Genomic DNA, 22870 nt, shown 5'->3' on the forward strand with positions numbered 1-22870 from the left:
GAAGCAGTTCAATCTTAGAAACAAACAAATAATAAATTCGAAACTGTCGCAAATTATCTTGTTTAATTGCAATGCCGTACCGTACCTTGAAATTATTTGGCGGGAATTGCTAGATCAGCAATAATGGGAATTAAAGGGCTATCACAACTCCTGGCTGATCATGCCCCTGGATGTATGAAAGAAAATGAAATTAAGAATTATTTCGGTAATGTTCTCTTCCTGGCCTTCTTCCTCAAAAGTCATAAAATAATTTGTTCGAATTTCATGATGTGACTATATCAAGTGTAATGGTCTTCGGATAAACAGCAGCAACAGTTGACTCTTTCAAAGCTTTTGTCACTGTGCCTGTCTTAATCCCTAGATAAAGGGGTAGTTTCCATTTTAGCGGTCCCCACTGACTTTTACTATTTATTTTAGTAGGGTTGTGTTTAAATTCTTGTTAAAATAACATATGGTATGGGGCCAGTAGCACTAAAGGATAAAGCAGGGGTGTGGGGGCAGTAGCCCCCAAAGCAGCATGCCCACTCATTTTTAAAGTTGAGGGTACATGTACCCCCTGCTTTTGCAAAATAGGGGTACACTTCAAAATTTGGGGGTACACTACATGGCAGATCTGAAAATGTTCTATTTAACTACTGAAATTTGTATATTACGGTTTTTTTTTCATACAGAACTCTCGTGGGTGGGGTATAACAGATGAGATAATTTTAGAAAATGTAAAATGTTTTTCCAAAGTTAAGATAGGAAATTCTGAATCAAAAGACCCCTCCCTATATTATACTAAATATAAATAAGTTTTCAGCAAGGTTCATGTATTCCCAATTTCGTGAACGGAACACGATTCGTCCGAAATAACATACAGTCAACTGAAGACTGGTAAAATTTGTCCATCAATAATAAATGCCCAAACTATTACAGATATGCAATGTGTATCAAAATTGCAGTTTAATATCGAAAAATAAAATACTGTTAACCTTTTGCTGAGTTTATTAAAGCTAAAATGCTTTTTTGCGTTTCATATCCATTCTTTTTTTGCACACGACCCGTGTGACGTCCGACTAAAACATTTACCAAACCCCTCTATACAGCTGACAATTACGCCGAGAATTCGGTGATGGAAACGAAATTATAACGTTCGTGGACCGGATCTGCGTTTTAGACCATACCAAACAATTGGCAAGTGCGCGATGAAATAAACAGCGATTTGGCAGCTGAACTGGAGTTCTGAATCTCTGCGTGCATGTACCCCCAACAAGTGATTTTTATGCGTGCATTTGATATTTTGTGCGTGATTCACGTACTGCAGTGCGTGAATGGGCATGCTGCCAAAGTAACGTGACGTCTTGACGTAAATCAGACCGGGGACCGCTAAATTGGAAGTGTCGAATTGAATCTTCAAACAACATTCAGTGTACAAAGTTTTAGTACTGTAAAATTTGAAAGTTTTATTGCTTTGGCACATGTAAATACTTTAGGCAGTGGATCAGTTCCCTAGACAGCGAACTTATTCATCCAGAACAGGTTCTCTAGCCAAAGTACTGTGCATAGGCTAGGGAACTGGAATTTTATTTCTATGCTTAAAGCTGCCGTAATTCACTTTGTTTCTTTTGGTATTAAGTACCATGCATGTTATTAACTTAATAAATTTTACAATTTCAGCAAGCCATGCCCTTGCATTTATCTGTGTTTACTGTGTCTCCTTTGAGTACTCGCCGCATACTGTCGGCCATATTGGAATTATATAATCTTGTACGGTTGAACAGGCTGGTAACATTGCCCGATCGAGCTTTCGACAATAAAACTAATATTTCTTGAAAAACAAAGAAGATATTTCTTTCAAACTTGGTCCATTTTTTAAGCATTACATATGATTCAAATTAAAATAAAATTAACATGGTTGCCTTCAGTTTTGGTAGAATTATTTCCCCTTTTCAGATTTTTATGATGCATAATTTTTGAAGTTCTAATGCTAAGTTTAAAACAAAAAAGGGTTCAATGGCTTTCTTATGCTCTAAATTATTGCGCTAGTACATGAATGTATACATTTTATTGTGCTTTCACTTACAACATTGTAAAAAAATGTTAGTTGTAAAAAAGTGTTCTTACATCTGCACTAGAAACAAATTATTCACCCTAAATATATAGAATAAAGGTATTGGCGCACAAGTTTGGAGCAATAGAAAGCCATTGAATAGAAAGCCATTGAACCCTTTTCCGTTTAAACATTACATTAAAAACTAATTTTTTGGGGGCTTCAAAAATTATGCATCATAAAAATCTGAAAAAGGGAAGTAATTCTAACAAAACTGAAGGCAACAAAGTTATTTCTATCTTAACATGCATCATAATCGTATGTTATGCTTAATAAATGGACCAAATCTGAAAGAATTATCTTCATTATTTTTCAAGTAATATTAGTTTTTGTCGAAAGCCCGATCGGGCAATGTTACCTGCCTGTTGAATGTTGTCGGTATCGGAGCAAGCCGAAATAAACTTAAAATAAAAGAAACAATGAAAACAAATTCAGTACTTTCTGTTAATTCGTATTGAACACAAGTTTTCTTTTCAAATTGCTAATTACTTGCAAACTTTAATCCAATAGAAAAAAACTGATGCACGTGAAATGCCAAGGTGTTACAAAGGAGTATTTAAAGTGATTCGTTTGTACTAGTTTATATCATTCCAATATGGCGGACAGTATGCGGCGAGTACACTTGGAGACACAGTAAACGCAGATTCAGTGCTCCAGCCAGGATTTCAAAAGGGCAATTGCGAGTCTCGAAGCGACGAGCAGGGGGAAAGTGTGGGAGGGGTTATTTTGAAAAACAGAAGGCTAGAGAAGGCCTCAGATGCATTTTCAGCATGAAACTATTGTCTTTTATGTGATCCTGTTTTCACTGTCCAGAATCATTGTGTGTCATGGACAAACATAATAATCTGTCAGAGTGAAACGTACAGTTTCACTGGTGTGTGTGGTTGTTGTCATTTATACTGAACAGCAAAAGAAACTCCAGTTTTATAACTGGGGTATTTTTTATAAAAAAAAAATTAATTTATAATTAATTTGTATTTTTCATATCATATTACATCAGAAGGTCTGCACGTGTAAAATTTTTAAGAAATCAATCAACCGTGAAGTTAGTAGTCCCACAATAGCTGTTTTGCACGAAACTCACATGCGCCTATAATTAACAATATTCTTTGTGAAATTTTATGGTCATTGGAAATATTGATAATTGACTAACTCGAAAAACAGCATAAAGTTCAAAAAATATTGTTGGTTGCACTGTATGACCAAATCAAATTTTTTGCGCTAGCGCCAAATTAGGATGTTACAATGCAACTGAAGCGCAGAAGATATAGCCTTTCAAACGGTTATTGTTGGACTACTGACTTCACGGTTGATTGATTTTTGAAAAATTATCACGTGAAGATCTTCAAATGTAATTTTGTTATGAAGAAACAATTCAAATTTGAAAAATGGATTTTTTATTTCAAAATATACCAGTTATACATCTGGATAGTTTCTTTTGCTGTTCAGTATATATCCTGGACCTCTGGGGTTTTTGCAGCGACCATGGTATAAAAATTCTAAATTGTTGTTATCATTTTATGTGGGAGAGGTGGACCTCAGTCTGGGTAGGATGTGTGGTGGTGTAAAACGTATTTCAGTTCCGTAGGGTTTAGTTTTTTTTGATAATTTAATTTTGTTCATTGGGTTTTTTTAACAGACAAATTTAATGTAGGGGGAGAGAGTGATATCTGATGAGGCTACAGATCCATGGTAATGTGGTTTAAAGGATTCACCTAAAAAAGTCATACTCCCAATCTCCGGACGTTGATCTAAAACTTTCCTTACATAAATACTGTGTGCAAAGACAATCTACATTTCTGAAACTTTACTTAAAGTAATTTACGTAAGCCTCTAAATGTTGAAATCTATTCGCATATGTTACGAGGAAAATATGCACACATTTAATAATGAATTAATTGAGAACAGAAAACTTGCGACGTGAAAGGCACGTGTATTGTTTTCCCGCCAAATATAATACAGAGTGCATCAGCAATAAATTCATGTTTAGTGCTCAGAGTTCAGGATTTTTGTTTACCGTCTGTATTTCAAGTCGTGAAATGTGAGATTCTTAGCTATTTTCATATTAACATCCGATAAATTGATGAATTTTACACGGCTACATCGAACAAAATGGCGGCATCCATAACGTTTTCGGTGGCAGTGCCTACGAGTTTAATCGGGAGAGGTGTATCGAATGAAAAAGACAGGTTATCCTTCTCATGACCAGAAATGGACAGGAAATATTAGTTCCCACTGTAAATTCTCTTTTGATTTATATTGACCTGAAAAGAGACTGGAGTAGCCCTTCCGCAAAAACAATACATCTTACAATCTTCTTCATGCAGGGAGGGATTTTGATGAAACTTGGCACAATTGTTCACCATCATGAGACAGAGTGTCATGCGCAAGAACCAGATCCCTAGGTCTAAGGTCAAGATCACACTTAGAGGTCAAATGTCATATTCAAGAATGACTGTCCAGAGCATATCTTCTTCACGCATGAAGAGATTTTGATGAAACTTGGCATAAATGTTCACCACCATGAGACGGAGTGTCATGCACAAGGACCAGGTTCCTAGGTCTAAGATCAAGGTCACACTTAGAGGTCAAAGGATACAAGAATGAAAACTTTGTCCGGAGCATTTCTTCTTCATGCATGGAAGGATTTTGATATAACTTGGCATAAATGTTCACCACCATGAGACGGGAGTGTCATGCGCAAGAACCAGGTCCCTAGGTCTAAGGTCAAGGTCACAGAGGCCAAAGGTCAGATACAAGAATGACTTTGTCCGGAGCATTCAGGGCTCCAGATAATTTTTTTGGCCTAGGAGTAATTACTCATCATAATTCTTGTGAATGAGTAAAATGGTAAAATCTGAAATTGACTAGGAGTAATTTTAACGCTGAAAAAACATAAATGAGAAAAAAAAAACCACAAAACTTTTTACTTTCTGTCATATAGTCTTTCAAAGACATTTTGGTTGCATTTTGATGGTCAGTGGAATCACAATGCCTATCTATACAGGGTTTTCCCTCGGGTTTTTTATTTGAGAGTCCATGGACTCCCATGGCTGCTAATTTAAGGGTCCCTTATAATTTTTGGGGGTCCACAAATTACTGATCTTGAAAAGGGACATTATTACTATAAAAATTTACCCTGAAACCGAATGAACTTGTATCTTCTTAATTTAGATAGCTGATGATTCAATATTTCGGAATGGCATCTTTCAAAATGACATGAGCTTCTCAATTCAGACCGATAACAAAAGGTGTGATACTTTCTTACAATGTAATTAATATCAAATAGCCAGTAATTACCGGCAATTAGTGTGTCACCTCGTGCCAATTATGTTGTTGACAGTTTGATCTCGGTTAAAGATAATACTCGATCCTTAATTAGTATCATAATTTTTGTGATTTATTTATATTTCTTACATCAAAATACTTCTAATTCATATGAAATTAATTTTGTTTGAAAGAAAAATAAACCGTTCGATCATTCATGGAACGTAACGGCAATCTTAGATTTTAGCGGTGACAGTTAGCGCGGAGAGTAGTTTCCCTTTACCGAAATGGCGAACATCGGTAACAAAACTTGTTTGAAGTTGGAAAATTGTCTATACCTAAGTATAAATGCGCACACACGATTCGGGGATGGTAAAAAAACTGTGCATTATACATGGGTATCTGCGCAAAGGTGGCTTAAGTGCAAAGGAGTTTTGTGACCGATTTTGCAGGTCCATTGGACGCAGAGGCACTGAAAAATGTGAGTTCATAGCAGTAAAAGCGCGTCAGGGACGCAGAAAACCTGCGTCCGGGAAAACCCTGCTATAGTAGACTTTTGGAGGTTACTAGAACCAGTGGACACAAACACATTTTTCATTTTATACTTTATGCATAATGCACATTTTAATTTAGTTTGTATAGGATTGCCAGAATCTGTAACATTCCAAGGATATAATTCTTTCCAAACCGCATGCGTTTTCTCCGAAATTGAAACATGCTTCGGCTTCATACTCACTACGGTATCCAAAAGATTAGCCAATATACCTTTTATGATGTTTTTTTTTTATCATTTTTTGTAGGTTGAAAGAAAGACTAAAGCGTTTTTTCACCTTTAGAAATTAGCAGTCTTCGAAAGAGACATTTTGTTTTTGTTTACTTCACACCGGAAGTTGATAGTTTAAATCGACACCGCTTTTAAATACACTACCGTACCATCAATATTAGTTAATGCACGCATTGAGTGTATAGTTTAACCTAGGTTTATAGAGATCATACGATGCGTGTATACGTTCAATGTGGGAGAATTAATGCTGATCGGCTATGTTACGTAACGCATCCAGACGATTCAGATTTTGTTTTTACACTAGTAAAAAAGCATTGTGTGCGTTTCTATAATTTCATATACGTTTTTGTACGCTTAGAAATTATTAGACATGCGTATTTGCATTATTTCTATACGTAATTTACGCTAATACGCATCTTATCTGGAGCCCTGAGCATTTCTTCTTCATGCATGGAAGGATTTTGATGTAACTTGGCACAATTGTACACCATCATGAAACAGAGTGTCATGCGCATGTCCCTTTAGAATTACTTCCCTTTGTTGTTACTATAAATAGCTTATATTGTAACTTTTTCATAACTAGTCATAGGGAAAAATCGAGACCACTTTTCTGTAGTACAACATGCATGTTACATCCAATTTTGAGGTGTATTTTGACCTATCTCTAGCTGGTAAGGATTTTTATGTGGACTTACAATTTTTAGCTCACCAGAGCACAAAGTGCTCAAGGTGAGTTATTGTGACCAGTCATTGGTCGGCGTCCGTCGTGCATCATTATTTGCCTTGTGAACACTCTAGAGGCCACATTTGTGACCCAATCTTAATGAAACATGGTCAGAATGTTAGTCTTGAAGATCTCTTGGTCAAGTTCGAAACTGGGTCATGTGGGGCCAAAAACTAGGCCAGTAGGTCAGATCAAAGGAAAAGCTTGTGAACACTCTAGAGACCACATTTGTAACCTAATCTTTATGAAACTTGGTTAGAACGTCTGTCTTGATGATTTCTAGGTCAAGTTCGAAAGTGGGTCATGTGGGATCAAAAACTAGGTCAGTAAATCAGATCAATGGAAAAGCTTGTGGACACTCTATAGGCCATATTTATGACCCAAACTTTATGAAACTTGGTCAGAATATTAAGTCTTGATGTTCTCTAGGTCAAGTTCAAAACTGGGTCATGTTGGATTAAAAACTAGGTCAACTGGTCAAATCAAAGGAAAAGCTTGTGAACACTAGAGGCCACAGTTGTGACCCAGTATTTATGAAACTTAGTCAGAAAGTTTGCCTTGATGATTTCTAGGTCAAGTTTGAAACTGGGTCATGTGTGGTCAAAAACTAGGTCACCTGGTCAAATCAAAGGAAAATCTTGTGAACACTTTAGAGGCCACATTTGTGACTCAATCTTTATGAAACTGGGTCAGAATGTTTGTCTTAATCATTTCTAGGTCAAGTTTGAATCTGGGTCATGTGGGGTCAAAAACTAGGTCACTAGGCAAGATCTTTTCAACACTCTAGACAGGGCTTCCATTAAGCGGCGTCCCGGCGTAAAATATGCCAAAAATTATGATTCGTATGCCAATACACAAAGTCAGAGGCGTACCAAGGACTTCCGATATTTTCAAAGGACGACAAAATCAATAAACCATGACGTAACTTTACTTGAATGACGTGATAAGCTCTGCCCCGAAACTTATCAAAGCGGTTTAAATAACTCTTGACTGACAGCCTCGTATAAGCTGCCGGCAGTGTTTGAAGTGTGAGACTAGTGTGAAAACAATGTGTTTGATAGAGACCGTCTGTAAATGTAAACCGTTATCCAGATCAGTTGACATGTTTAGAAGGCGCTAATTACGGACAATGAAACATTACATGCATTTGGCTCGGATTAAGTTGGTGAAACAAGCTCCGAAGTCGGAAGACAAAGTAACTAATTGTGGAAAATATATCGATAATTTCAGTACGAAAAACCTCAGCAAGTAACTATTTTCTTCTAGCAAATGACATTTCACATCCAGTTTAAATTAACACATTTTTTCGATCCGTAATAAATTTGCTACTTACTTTGGATTTTCATGAATGATAAAGCCTGTTTTACAGTATTTTTTTAGAGAAAAAAAAAACAAAACAAAACATGCAATTTTTCTCCTATTAAGAACTGATATCTTTGACACATTTTGATGACACCAGCACGTGGCTACAAAGGGAGGTGTCGCAAAATTTTCCTTTATTGATTTTCTTTTGATGTGGGATGAAAGTTAACTGGTTGGGTATTGCCAGGTGAATGACATAATTTGACATAATTCTACTCCAAGTAAAATGTACTTTAGATTTTTATGCCCCCAAAGGGAGGCATATAGTTTTTGAACCATCTGTCTGTCGGTCTGTCTGCAATTTTCGTGTCCGGTCCATATCTTTGTCATCGATGGATGGATTTTCAAATAACTTGGCATGAATGTGTACCACAGTAAGACAACGTGTCGCGCGCAAGACCCAGGTCCGTAGCTCAAAGGTCAAGGTCACACTTAGACATTAAAGGATAGTGCATTGATGGGCGTGTCCGGTCCGTATCTTTGTCATCGATGGATGGATTTTCAAATAACTTGGCATGAATGTGTACCACAGTAAGATGACGTGTCGCGCGCAAGACCCAGGTCTGTAGCTCAAAGGTCAAGGTCACACTTGGACATTAAAGGATAGTGTATTGATGGGCGTGTCCGGTCCATATCTTTGTCATGGATGGATGGATTTTCAAATAACATGGCACAAATGTGTACCACAGTAAGACGACGTGTCGTGCGCAAGACCCAGGTCCGTAGCTCAAAGGTCAAGGTCACACTTAGACGTTAAAGGATAGTGCATTGATGGGCGTGTCCGGTCCATATCTTTGTCATCGATGGATGGATTTTCAAATAACTTGGCATGAATGTGTACCACAGTAAGACGACGTGTCGCACGCAAGACCCAGGTCTGTAACTCAAAGGTCAAGGTCACACTTAGACGTTAAAGGATAGTGCATTGATGGGTGTGTCCGGTCCATATCTTTGTCATCGATGGATGGATTTTCAAATAACTTGGCATGAATGTGTACCACAGTAAGACGATGTGTCGCGCGCAAGACCCAGGTCCATAGCTCAAAGGTCAAGGTCACACTTGGACATTAAAGGATAGTGTATTGATGGGCGTGTCCGGTCCATATCTTTGTCATCGATGGATGGATTTTCAAATAACTTGGCACAAATGTGTACCACAGTAAGACGACGTGTCGTGCGCAAGACCCAGGTCCGTAGCTCAAAGGTCAAGGTCACACTTAGACGTTAAAGGATAGTGCATTGATGAGCGTGTCCAGTCCATATCTTTGTCATCGATGGATGGATTTTCAAATAACTTGGCATGAATGTGTACCACAGTAAGACGATGTGTCGCGCGCAAGACCCAGGTCCATAGCTCAAAGGTCAAGGTCACACTTAGACGTTAAAGGATAGTGCATTGATGGGCGTCTCCGGTCCATATCTTTGTCATCGATGGATGGATTTTCAAATAAATTGGCATGAATGTGTACCACAGTAAGACGATGTGTCACACACAAGACCCAGGTCCGTAACTCAAAGGTCAAGGTCACACTTAGACGTTAAAGGTCATTTTTCATGATAGTGCATTGATGGGCGTGTCCGGTCCATATCTTTGTCATTCATGGATGGATTTTAAAATAACTATGCATGAATGTGTGACACAGTAAGACGACGTGTCGCGCGCAAGACCCAGCTCCGTAGGTCAAAGGTCCTAAACTCTAACATTGGCCATAACTATTCATTCAAAGCGCCATCGGGGGCATGTGTCATCCTATGGAGACAGCTCTTGTTTAAAGTGGATTTTCGTTATGTAGCTGAACAACAGTAAGTCTGTTGATTCACAGGAGTCTGAAATTCTATCAATAAGACCATAGAAGTCTATCTTTACAAAAAATACCCCCTATATATATAAAATAAACACCAGGAATGAAACGTCAAAAACCCAGGGTCCCCTGAAAATACGCACGGAACACAGGGTGATCGCAATTTAGCGAGCGTAGTGAAGAAATAACACTAAAATACACCTACCACACTCAACAGTATTCAAATCTGATACACTTTACGAGGGTAATCAGACATTTTCTGAGGTTTTCCGAGATTTTCAGCTGTCGCCGAAGCCATTTGCTGACGTCACAACCACAACAACAATTACAGCACCGGGATGAAAATAAGAAAGTAGCAGTTCCCATACTGTCTTGCCTTCAAATTACATAACAGACATTTTCATATTGCTCTATTCATATAAAAAAGTCATTGTACACCAAGTATCAAATTCTACTACTGAAATTTAGATATTCCGCTGCATTGAAAAATGGATTATCCAAAGAGTAACCTCCCTTTACGGGTTTTCCCAATCAAATTTTGTAAATTATCTTTTTATTGCAAAGGAATCTAGTGGATATCATACACTGATGTAAACATATAAATATTCTAATACTTATTACTCAATGTACAAATTTTAAAAGATAAAATAAGTATTTTATCTTTATCTCGGCGCTGTAATTGTTGTTGTTGTTGTGACGTCAGCGAATTGCTTCGACGACAGCTGAAAATCTCAGAAAACCTCAGAAAATGTCTGATTACACTTGTGAAGTGTATCAGATTTGAATACTGTCGAGTGCGGTAGGTGTATTTTAGTGTTATTTCTTCACTACGCTCGCTAAATTGCGATCACCCTGTGTTCCGTGCGTATTTTCAGGGGACCCTGGGTTTTTGACGTTTCATTCCTGGTGTTTATTTTATATATATATCGGGGGGTATTTTTTGTAAAGATAGACTTCTATGGTCTTATTGATAGAATTTCAGACTCCTGTGGTTGATTTTAATAAAATGCTGACTGTTGCTATACATATAATAAAACAATAAAATATTTTTTTTTAAATAAAATGTTTTCTAATCATTCTAGTGGTCCTTTTATTCTATTACTTTATACATTGTTTTGAACCAATTAGATATGATGATGATATTGAAGGTCATTGTACGAAGTGATACTACGTAGGACTCCAAGAAAATTTAATCCTTACCATGCTGGACACGATTTATTCTGCCTTTGCGACCCCATGAATGTGCAGGCTGATCTTGGTCTACACTGTTCACTATTCAGTCAGTAAATTTTCAGTAAACACCCCTTCAAATGATAAATGGTACTGCCCTAATTGGAAGATGGACCAGTCCATTATAGAAATTTAGCATGGTAAGGGATAAGAGGGACTCCAAAATCTGAATGTTAGTCAGTCCTGACTCCATGAAATTGAATCCTAATGGAAGCCCTGTCTAGAGACTACAATTTAAGTTTGAAACTCATGAGAATTAGTCAGAATGTTTGTTTTGATACCCTATAGGTCAAGTTCGAATCTGGGTCATGTGGGTTCAAAAACAAGGTCACTGGTCAAATCAAAGGAAACTTGTGAACACTCTAGAGGCCACAGTTGTAACCAAATCTTTACGAAATTTAGTCAGATGTTTGTCTTGATGATCTTTAGGTCAAGTTAACTCTTATTCATGTGGGGTCAAAAACTAGGTCAGTAGGCCAGATCAACTCTGGGATATATAGGGCCATCATGGCCCTCTTGTTTTATTTTTTTAAGATTAACTTCCCTTAGTTGTTACTATAAATAACTTACATTATTAACCAGAAGCCTCGAATTACTACAAGGTATTCCACAAGTTTGACCCTAGCCAAGGAAATATTGAGATTATTTTTTCATATGGGCAATATCCCATTCGCATCAAACACTCGAAAGACCAAAATAATGAAATTTTCATCGTTGCTGACGCTTTACTTGCTGTAGATTTAAATGCCGATTATGTCACGACTCCAGTACGAATAGTGAAATAGCCTGCAGGTGGCAATTCGTATGGCAGTTTTGTATTACATTGTACTGAAGTCATTCAACTGATTTCTTTACTTTTCAGTCACAAGTATTTCATAAGTATTTATATCACTTTAATCCTGGAAATATTAAAATTTTCTTCTGTCTCGAAAAAAAACACAAAACCAATAAAAAGTAAAATAGTTATGATTACTGCATACAGTGTGCCAGTTACTATCAATAATTTATCAAATTGTGTTTTTCTCAGGATTAAATAATTATAAATAATTCTGTTTCCTGTTTTCTGTCATTTACATTTGTATCTAAAACGATGAAAAACACTTAAAATTTCATATTCAACAAGCCTCAAGAGCTATTTATAAGTAAAATATTTATTTAAAAAACATGTAATATAATGGCAACTTTTTTTCACGAGCACAATCCATGTCTTGCATACTAAAGAAAACAGTAAGTTTATTAATTTAATTCATCGGCCCCAAGAAAAGCAAGAATTTGATAAAAGCTTCCAATTTCGGCATACAAATTGCAAGTATTATTTATCAAAGTTGCGATCGTATTTTTCCCCTAGATTAAAGAGTTTTAAATACTATCACTTCACCAATGGTTTCAATTAATGTAAGAATTACCAGCTCATATTTTATAACATAGAAACTCAGTTGTTTCGGTATAAAGAAAATAGAAAACTTATTGCCCAGTTTTGCCCACTTCATTCATTTTTAGGAGTATTGCCCAACTTGGGTTTTCCCGGGCAGGTAGTGGCCATCCATGCGAATTGGACATAAATTCAAATGAAATAGAACATGTATCAAAAGGGATTCAATTCCTCATTGATTTATGTAAATATTATCCAATAATTTCCAAAATACGAGAACAAACTTTTGAAATCATAAAATAAAATACAGTCTTTTTTTAATACCATTCTTAGTATTCCTATTGATAACCGAACCTCTAGATAGCCCTGTACTGGTTGATGACTGAAATCCTCATTTGGGTGGCCACCATATTCACATCAGTTTCCACATCCAGTCAGTTTTGCTCAGTTTCATAGCAGAAAAGGCCGTTTCAGTAAAGGCAGCAAGTGAATAACATAGTAAACTTGAATTTTGTCTTTCAATTTCATTCATTTTTGGATTCATTGACCCGAAAATCTCTATAAATTCCAGGACGGAAAGTAGCGGTGGATGCTTCCATGTGTATTTACCAGTTTTTGATTGCTGTGAGACAAGATGGGAGTCAGCTGACCAATGAAGAGGGAGAAACAACAAGGTAAGAAGTCTAGTTTGACATTATAATCAAGCATGACCAAACTGCTTGAATTGTCAGTCCATTGTTTAAATGATTATTATTGAATGGGGCTCAAACTGCTGTAATTAAAGGTTATATTGACAAGACAGTTGCTGTTCCACCTCAAAAGACTTGCTTATGTTTCCCAGAAATAGAACATAAAAGAGTTCACCCAGTTTACCACTATCCCTGACTGGTATTCGAACCTCTGATGCTTTAGACAGACACTGACTTACTACAAAAGTCAACTCAATAGCAGGACAGTGTAAGTGCATTTAAAACAGTTAAGTTTTATACTATATAATCTAATGGTTTGGTCCATGTTTTGGGCTACAAAAATTTACACAACTTCCATTCGAAGCAAAGACTAATTTTTGTTTCAGTCACCTGATGGGAATGTTTTACCGCACAATCAGGATGGTTGAGAATGGTATCAAGCCTGTGTATGTGTTTGATGGTAAACCACCAGAAATGAAGTCGGGCGAGGTAAGAAAAAAGGAATCGATGAATAGTTTTGGAACTTTTACTGTTATCTGAAGAATTGTGATACTTCAAAAGTACCAGATTTCAATTATCAAGGGAGGAGGTAGCCAAATGAAGTGTATGATTGTAGCATCCTTTTAAAAGTCCTTCAAACTTCAAATGCATAGTAATTCTCCAAGTAGAAGTGAGCCATCTCGATGTGTTTTTGTTCACTTATCCATTTTATTTGAATTTTCTTTAAAATTGAACTAGACTGTATGTTACAACAGGATTCTGTATAAATTTGTTGTATGTCAGTATTTCAACAGGTCTTCCTTTTTGATTTACCAGTATAAAGTCTTTAAAGAAGCTAGAATCAATCCTAATCATGTTTCTTTGAAATTACAGCTTGAGAAGAGAAAGGAGAGACGGGATGAGGCACAGAAAGCTTTAGAACAAGCTGAAGAAGCAGGTAATTTTTTTCTCGTTTACTTTGATATGTAACTCTACATTAACCATAGTGTATGTGCTGTAGGGTAGAATGGTTTTAAAAGGTTGTAGACTTCATATTACTGTTATCTGGGACTGATCTCTGCCTCATTGGTCATTGTTGTGAAGGCTGCTTGTGGTAGAATGTTGGTTTACCAAGGTGCCTAGATTTGCCAGAATTAATGCCAGGATTGATACCTGGGGTCTTCACCCTGTTGCAATACGATCTGGACTGAGTATGTGCAGTTCAGTACCCACCAAAATAAACAATCATCTAGCATTGTTAAAGCATTAATCAATTTTCCATTTATTGTGCAGTGTCCAGCTTTGTACTCCATTTATAGCCATCGTTAAAAGTTTTTATAAGAGCTCTTGTCTTGAAAGTGTTTTACTCTAGTTTCTGTAAATATTTGTAAATTTTTCAAACTATTTTCAGGAGATGCTGAGAACATTGAGAAATTTAATAGACGACTTGTGAAGGTCACTAAACAACATAATGAAGAGTGTAAAGAACTACTCAAGTTAATGGGTATCCCTTATGTAGATGTAAGTTCTAACTTACTCGTCATATTAAATCAACAGTAATGGGAAAATACTTGTGCTGATCTATGTATTGCTCTAGTAGTGAATTCTGCTGATTTTGAAAGGGAAATAAATGTTTTTGAACTTCCTTAAAACATATTGTACATCTTAGCTGCACATTAATTTTACACATGACGGATATATATGTATAGATAGAGTTAACATTTTGATAAATAATATTAGTCTAGATAATATTACTGAAGAATGTGTACAAAAATTTGAGATGTCATGGACATACATCATGTCATAACCAGTTAATGCTTTTAATAAAAGTATGTGGGATGTAACATAGAATTATAATTAAGACTATATAATGAAATGTCTGTAGGCCCCTTGTGAAGCTGAAGCCCAGTGTGCCACCCTAGTGAAGGCCGGCAAGGTGTGGGCAACAGGAACAGAAGATATGGATTCTCTCACATTTGGATCTGACGTCGTCCTGAGACACCTTACATTCAGTGAAGCAAGGTACTGTACAGTTTATATAATGTCAGAGACCTTTATGCCATCCAGGAGTTTTACAGTGTAAAACTATAGTTTAAATGCTCATATAAGGAGGCAACTATTTTCTGCTTTGTGTACATGGCTGTTTACTGATTGACAGCTTTTTCAAATTTTGTAAAGAGCTTCATACAGATCTCTGTCAGTTACTCTTTGTTTCAAGTAGTTATTAGCTCACCAGAGCCAAAGGCTCCAGGTGAGCTATTAGGATCACTCACCGTCCGGCGTCCGTTGTCCGTAAACTTTTACTTCAAACGACATCTCTTCATAAACCGCTGGGCAAATTTCATCTAAACTTCATAGGAATGTTCCTTGGGTGAAGCTCTACAAAAATTATTCAAAGAATTGAATTCCATGCAGAACTCTGGTTGCCATGTCAACCGAAAGGAAAAACTTTAAAAATCTTCTCAAAAACCAGAAGACATAGAGCTTAGGTATTTGGTGTGAAGCATTGCCTAGTGGACCTCTACCAAATTTGTTCAAATCATGACCCCCGCCCTAGGGGTCACTTGATTTTACATAGAAAAATCTTTAAAAATCTTCTTCTCGAAAACCAGAAGCCTTAGACCTTAGATATTTGACATGTAGCATTGCCTAGTGGACCTCTACTAAAGTTGTTCAAATCATGACCCCGGGGTCACTTGATTTTACATATGAAAATCTTCAAAAAAATTCTAAAAATAAACCAGATGGCCTAGAGCTTAGATATTTCACATGTAGCATTGCCTAGTGGACCTCTACAAAATTTGTTCAAATCATGACCCCCCGGGGTCAAAATTGACCCTACGGCAGGGGTCACTTGATTTTACATAGGAAAATCTTAAAAAAATCTTCTTCTCAAAAAGCAGAAGCCCTAGAGCTTAGATATTTGACATGTAGCATTGCCTAGTGGATTTCTACTAAAGTTGTTCAAATCATGACCCCGGGGTCAAAATTGACCCCACCCTAGGGGTCACTTGATTTTACATATGAAAATCTTCAAAAATTTTCTTAAAATAAACCAGAAGGCCTAGAGCTTAGATATTTCACATGTAGCATTGCCTAGTGGACCTCTACAACATTTGTTCAAATCATGACCCCCCCCCCCCCCCCCCGGGTCAAAATTGACCCCGCCCGAGAGGTCACTTGATTTTACATAGGAAAATCTTCAAAAAAAAATTCTTAAAATAAACCAGAAGGCTAGATCTTAGATATTTGACATGTACATTGCCTAATAGACTTCTACAAAATTTCTTCAAATCATGACCCCCGGGGTCAAATTGGCCCCGCCTCATTGGGTTACTTGATTGTACATAGAAAAATCTTCAAAATTTTCTAAAAATAAACCAGAAGGCCTAGAGCTTAGATATTTGACATGTAGCATTGCCTAGTGGACCTCTACAAAATTTGTTCAAATCTTGACATTGAAAACCATTTCCGATCAATAACTAGAGAACCACTTGACCCAGAATGTTGAAACTTCATAGGATGATTGGTCATGAAGAGCAGATGACCCTTATTGTTTTTGGGGTCACTTTGTCAAAGGTCAAGGTCACAGGGGCCTGAACATTGAAAACAATTTCCGATCAATAACTAGAGAACCACTTGACCCAGAATGTTGAAACTTCATAGGATGATTGGTCATGGAAGAGTAGGTGACCCATATTGATTTTGGGGTCACTCCATCAAAGGTCAAGGTCACAGGGGCCTGAACATTCAAAACCATTTCTGATCAATAACTAGAGAACCACTTGACCCAGAATGTTGAAACTTCATAGGATGATTGGTCATGAAGAGTAGCTGACCCCTGTTGTTTTTGGGGTCACTCTTCAAAGGTCAAGGTCACAGGGGCCTGAACATTGAAAACCATTTCCGATCAGTAACTAGAGAACCGCCTGACCCAGAATGTTGAAACTTCATAGGATGATTGGTCATGAAGAGTAGATGACCCCTATTGTTTTTGGGGTCACTCCGTCAAAGGTCAAGGTCACAGGGGCCTGAACATTGAAAACCATTTCCGATCAATAACTGGAGTACCACTTGACCCAGAATGTTGAAACTTCATAGGATGATTGTACATGCAAAGTAGATGACCACTATTGATTTTGGATTCACTCCGTTAAAGGTCAAGGTCACAGGGGCCTGAACATTGAAAACCATTTCCAGTCAGTAACTTGAGAACCACTTGACCCAGAATGTTGAAACTTCATAGGATGATTGTTCATGCAGAATAAATGACCCCTATTGTTTTTGGGGTCACTCTGTTAAAGGTCAAGGTCACAGGGGCCTGGTCATGTAAAACCATTTCTGGAGAATAACTTGAGAACCACTTGACCTAGAATGTTGAAACTTAATAGGATGATTGGAATGTAGAGTAGATGACCCCTATTTATTTTGAGGTCACTTGATCAAAGGTCAAGGTCACAGGAGCCTGAACATGTAAAACAATTTCTGATCAATAACTTGAGAACCACTTGACCCAGAATGTTGAAACTTCATAGGATGATTGAACATGCAGAATAGATGATACCTATTGATTTTGGGGTCAGTCTATTAAAGGTCAAGGTCACAGGGGCCTGGTCATGTAAAATCATTTCTGGAGAATAACTTGAGAACCACTTGACCTAGAATGTTGAAACTTAATAGGATGATTGGACATGCAGAGTAGATGACCCCTATTTATTTTGAGGTCACTTGATCAAAGGTCAAGGTCACAGGAGCCTGAACAGTGACTTGAGAACCACTAGGCCAATAGTGTTGAAATTTAGCGGGATGACTGCACATGCCAAGTAGATGATCCCTATTGCAGCCAACCATCAATGTCTCTTTGACTTTCGCTCCTGACCCCTATTGACTTCTTGCCTATAGGACTTTGCATTGGGGGAGACATGTGCTTTTTTACAAAAGCAATATCTGGTTTTCCTTGCTTTTCAGAAAAATGCCAATAAAGGAATACCACTACGACAGAATATTACAAGGGCTGGAACTTTCAAAAGAGGAGGTACACTACATTATTTGTTAACATTGTGACACAAAACATTACTGAAATCAATTTACAGGCTTATAATTCATCTATGGAGTTAATTTCTTAATTGAAATTAAAAAAGTGCAGCTGTTATCGATATTAGTGTATCCGCTCCTGACATATATCGCCTGTACATCAACATTTCACAAAGGCGGAGAAAATTATGCAGGAGAAATAGTTCCATCTGAGCTTATTAGATTAAATAACAATTTTTGCCCTTAAGGAAGATTTTTTGTAAAGCATATCATATGTTGTTATAAAGTTGTGTTCATTTCCTTTTGCCTATTTAAAAGAAATATTTTTCATTTATTTATGCTTAGTCTGTGTAAAAATTTTCTACTTCCTGTATGCAAATATTCTGTATTGATACAATCATGTTGATTTGATTGGATCGTCAATATGTCAATATTGCAACTAAATTTGACAGCCCCAAAGAATGTCTGCTTCATTTATAGAACTGGTTTCCTACTTGTGTTGAAGTCAAAATGTCTTACCGCATTTATAGTTTGCCGTAACCAAAGGCCACTAACGGCATTGTTTCTTCTTTAACAGTTTATAGACCTGTGTATATTGCTTGGCTGTGATTACTGTGAATCTATACGAGGTATTGGACCAAAGCGAGCAATAGATCTTATAAAACAACACAAAAACATAGAGGAGATAATGAAACACATTGACTTAAAGGTAGGCAATATATATATATATATATAGAACTATATTTCATATAAATCATATTTGGAGTAGAGCTGCAGATTTGAAAATATTTGGGATGGTGTCAGTTTAGCTAAAATTCATTCACAATATAACTTGAGAATCGCAAAACAGCTGTAAAATGTTGAAATATATCCAAAGCCTGTTTTCGCTAAAAATTTTATTTTTAGATATTTACTACAGTGTTCAAAATGGTTTGGCTTTGCCATTTATTTGCAAATTCTTACAAATGTGTATAAAGTTGCTGACTGCAACATGGCATAATAAAAGCAACACATTAGAATACGCAGTCATATAGATACTTCATTTCTCTCCCCCATTGCAAAGAAGAAGAAAAAATTACAGAGCAAGATTTGAAAAAAAGTCTGCCTGTTTCTTCAAACAGCTGATGTTAGCATGGACAAAGTATCATCTTAAGGAATCATTTCATCAAGGTTTTTATTAGCTCGTCTGATTTTTGAAAAAAAATCTATGGGGTATTGTGGTCACTTGATCGTCTGCAACAGCGTTGGTTAAAATTTTCGTTTAGGTCCATCTTTTCTAAAGCACTATAAGAGCTACAGCTTTGAAACTTTGCACACTTGTTTATCATCATTAGGTGACTGTAGGCCAAGAACCATAACTCTGATTTTTTGTCAAAATTAGGCAAATTTTGTACTTAGGAAACTTTTAACTATAACTCTTTTCTTACATATTATCCAGCACTTGCTCAAATGTATTGATACAGAAAATCTTTGCCTTTATAGAACTGCCTCTGAGTGTTAAAATTCAAGCATTGGCCTGGTCAAATCAGTTATTTTTTAGAAAGCCATCAGCTGACATGCATAAGGGGTTCTACCAAAGTATTCAACAATGTTTGAATAATGATGCATAAAGGATTACACCTTTGAGGAGTCATTTTCTGCCAGGAAAGCTAAACACTCTATATACCTGTCCAACTGTTTGTTACTCAGTCTTAGAAATAAAAGAATTTCTGGTATTTTGAACATTTACAGAAGTATTCAGTACCAGAGAACTGGATGTACAAAGAAGCTCGTGAATTGTTTAAAAATCCTGAAGTGTCTACTGCAGATGAAGTAGAGGTAAGTACCTCGGTGGGGGGTGGGGGGGAATGTTTCTGGTGGAAAGCGCATTTGAGTACATATGTATTGTTATATATTGTTTCTGGTAGAACAAACATGGTCATACATCATTTGTTTGATGTGGGCCTTTTCATTTAATAGTAGGTTAGATTTATAACAACAGACAATCAGCCTATTCAGTGTTCCTTGCTTCTTTACCAAAACTGATTTCTTTCATTTAACTTATTAAACCGGAATTCAAGGATTATGTACCAGTTCTGACTTGTTTCAGTCATCCTTGCCTTTTACCAGCTAAGTATTTGTGCTTTATAAATATTTATCCAAACATTACAGGGTTCGAATTTAAGCTCGCATACTCGCGAAATGCGAGTGCAAATTTCAAACTGCGAGGTGAGATTTCAGACACCAGCATTTTTTTGCGAGTAAAAATTTTTGGCCGAATAATGTGCATTTCTAACGGTCGTCTCGATCTTACACTGTTCTTTCTTTAACAACTCGCGGTCATTGCAGCGCATTGCCATTTGCAGAACGAATTTCGGAGCACTCTTTCATCTTTCGTCGTAAACGGAAGTTTACACTTGATACTGTACTGTGCGCATGTCTTTTCAACTGCTGACAAGTACCTGCGCCAATTTTGATGACGTTTACCGCATCCGGTGGGTTTTTTGGTAATCTATAATAAGCTACTATTTATATAGTGCAAATACGATTGGCTGGACTCGTTTGTTCTAATAAAGTAACAAGTCGCGGAAAATGCAAGTTGTTTTTTCATTTAGCAAGTTAAAAAAAATACCACTTGCGAAAAAATGCAAGTAGAAAATCTGGCTAAATTCGAACCCTGCATTAAGTTCCCCTCATTTATGATATAAATGTCTATATTTTCCAGCTGAAATGGACAGAGCCAAAAGAAGAGGACTTAATAGACTTCATGGTTACAAAGAAAGGGTTCAAGTAATTTATTTTGCCAATTATTACTTGATACATCTTTTAGCCAACTTCCTCCAGTTTGGTAAACATTGCCCAAGTCAGGTTTATTGATTTCACTGTGTTCAGCTTATTTCTGTAACCATAGTTTCATAATGTTGAATCCATTTGCTCGCTTAATATGTAGAGCATTTAATTCAGTTTCAAGTTCTATAGTTTTCCATAGTGATTAACATACATATGATCAGTCACCTTACATGACTGATTCATGTGGATGTATGTCTTGGTATTGGTATATCCCTTAAAATTTATGGGGATTTTCGTTTGGAGTTTGGGTTGTGTGTATCATTTAAAATAGACTCACCATATGTCAGTTATTCTGGAATTGCTTTGAAAACGGAAATGGCAAATATGTGCAAGTAATAACTTCTTTGGGTTGAATTTCAGACTGTAGAATTATAAAGAAAATGATTTGAAAAGTATTTTGAAGTAGTTAATTAAGTGATCTTTGCAAGGGAAATAACTCTTATTGCAGCAAAATTTTCCATAAGAGAAAACAACAATTTGTGTTTCAGTGAGGATAGAATACGTAATGGTATAAAGAAATTGACAAAGGCACGTAGTGGCAGTACACAGGGTAGACTTGACGGCTTCTTTAAAGTACTTTCAACAACATCTACTACTCCAAAAAGAAAGGTGAGAATTGGAACAGGAAAAACTGAATTTTCTTTTTAAGATATCTAAAAATACCTTGATAAAGTATAAAAAGCCAGTATCAACAAAACTTTCAAAGATCTTTTTGTCACTCAACCAAATGATGTGTAAACTCATGCTTGACAGTTTGTTCAAATTTACACTTTTAATACCATTTACCTGTCACAGCACTGTGGGGAAAACATAAATTGAAACTTTATTATTGTGAAAAATCTAAGGGAATATATTAGAGTAGTCTAAACTCTCATCCTGCCATTACATGACTGAAATACTGTTGAAAAACGGTGTTAAACCCAAAACAAACTAAACTCTCATAGAAAACACTGCTACAGTACAAAATACGCAGAAAGATTGCCTACCTTTGACCTTGACTTTTAGTGAAATATTTTTGGTAATGCTAGCTTTGATAATAAATCTTATGAAATGGTGTTTTTCAATAAGTTTTTATAAAAATTATGTTTTCAATAAATCCTAAGAAAATATGTTTTTCAGTTAATCCTGCATATTTCGATAAATCTGACAATAATGTTTTTCAATAAATCTACAAGTCTTGATTTTATTTTTTTTTTCCAGGCTGAAGATTCTAAAGGATCTGCCAAGAAGAAAGCAAAAGGAGGATTCAAAAGACCAAAGTGATAGAAAGGGAGCTTTTGACGAAATAAAACTTGATTTTTCAGCACCATAAATTTCAAAGTATCCATCTTGGTCCTATTCCATTGTCATAGTCATGAATTACAAGAGGAGACATTTAAGTGATATTGGAGTTTCTAAATCATTTTCTTACCAGTAATATTTGCCAATTTCAATAGCCATTGGAATGTTTGGTTCAAGATTTAGTAAGCGAAATTCATCATTAGTTGTTTATGTCTCATTATTGTAGTATAGGCATAGGTGTTAGGATTCAGCTCGAGGTTATACTTAAACTGCTTAGAAGTAAGTTTAGACTTTTCCATAGAGATTTAATGTTTTGTGTCCCATCACATTTGTTACGAAAAAGTCACTAGGTGGAAACGGGTAGAATTTAATTTCCGTTATACTGACCTTACTGTCTGTCATACTAAAATACTCATGTTATGTAA

At 36.4% G+C, this 22870-nt stretch overlaps 1 protein-coding gene across 1 annotated transcript; it reads left to right on the plus strand.

Annotated features, from left to right (window-relative positions):
* Window positions 1-70: 70 nt before the first annotated feature.
* On the plus strand, window positions 71-22736 carry LOC128557717 (flap endonuclease 1-like). The gene is made up of 12 exons (XM_053545746.1): window positions 71-205; window positions 13205-13307; window positions 13709-13811; window positions 14196-14259; window positions 14713-14822; window positions 15187-15323; window positions 18270-18336; window positions 18913-19044; window positions 20067-20153; window positions 21040-21104; window positions 21653-21773; window positions 22365-22736. Exons 1-12 carry the CDS (start codon window positions 124-126, stop codon window positions 22425-22427), a joined length of 1134 nt encoding a protein of 377 aa, XP_053401721.1. The 5' UTR covers window positions 71-123; the 3' UTR covers window positions 22428-22736.
* The last annotated feature ends 134 nt before the right edge of the window (window positions 22737-22870 follow it).

This window comes from Mercenaria mercenaria, chromosome 6 (genome assembly GCF_021730395.1).
Source record: "Mercenaria mercenaria strain notata chromosome 6, MADL_Memer_1, whole genome shotgun sequence".
NCBI lineage: Eukaryota > Metazoa > Mollusca > Bivalvia > Venerida > Veneridae > Mercenaria > Mercenaria mercenaria.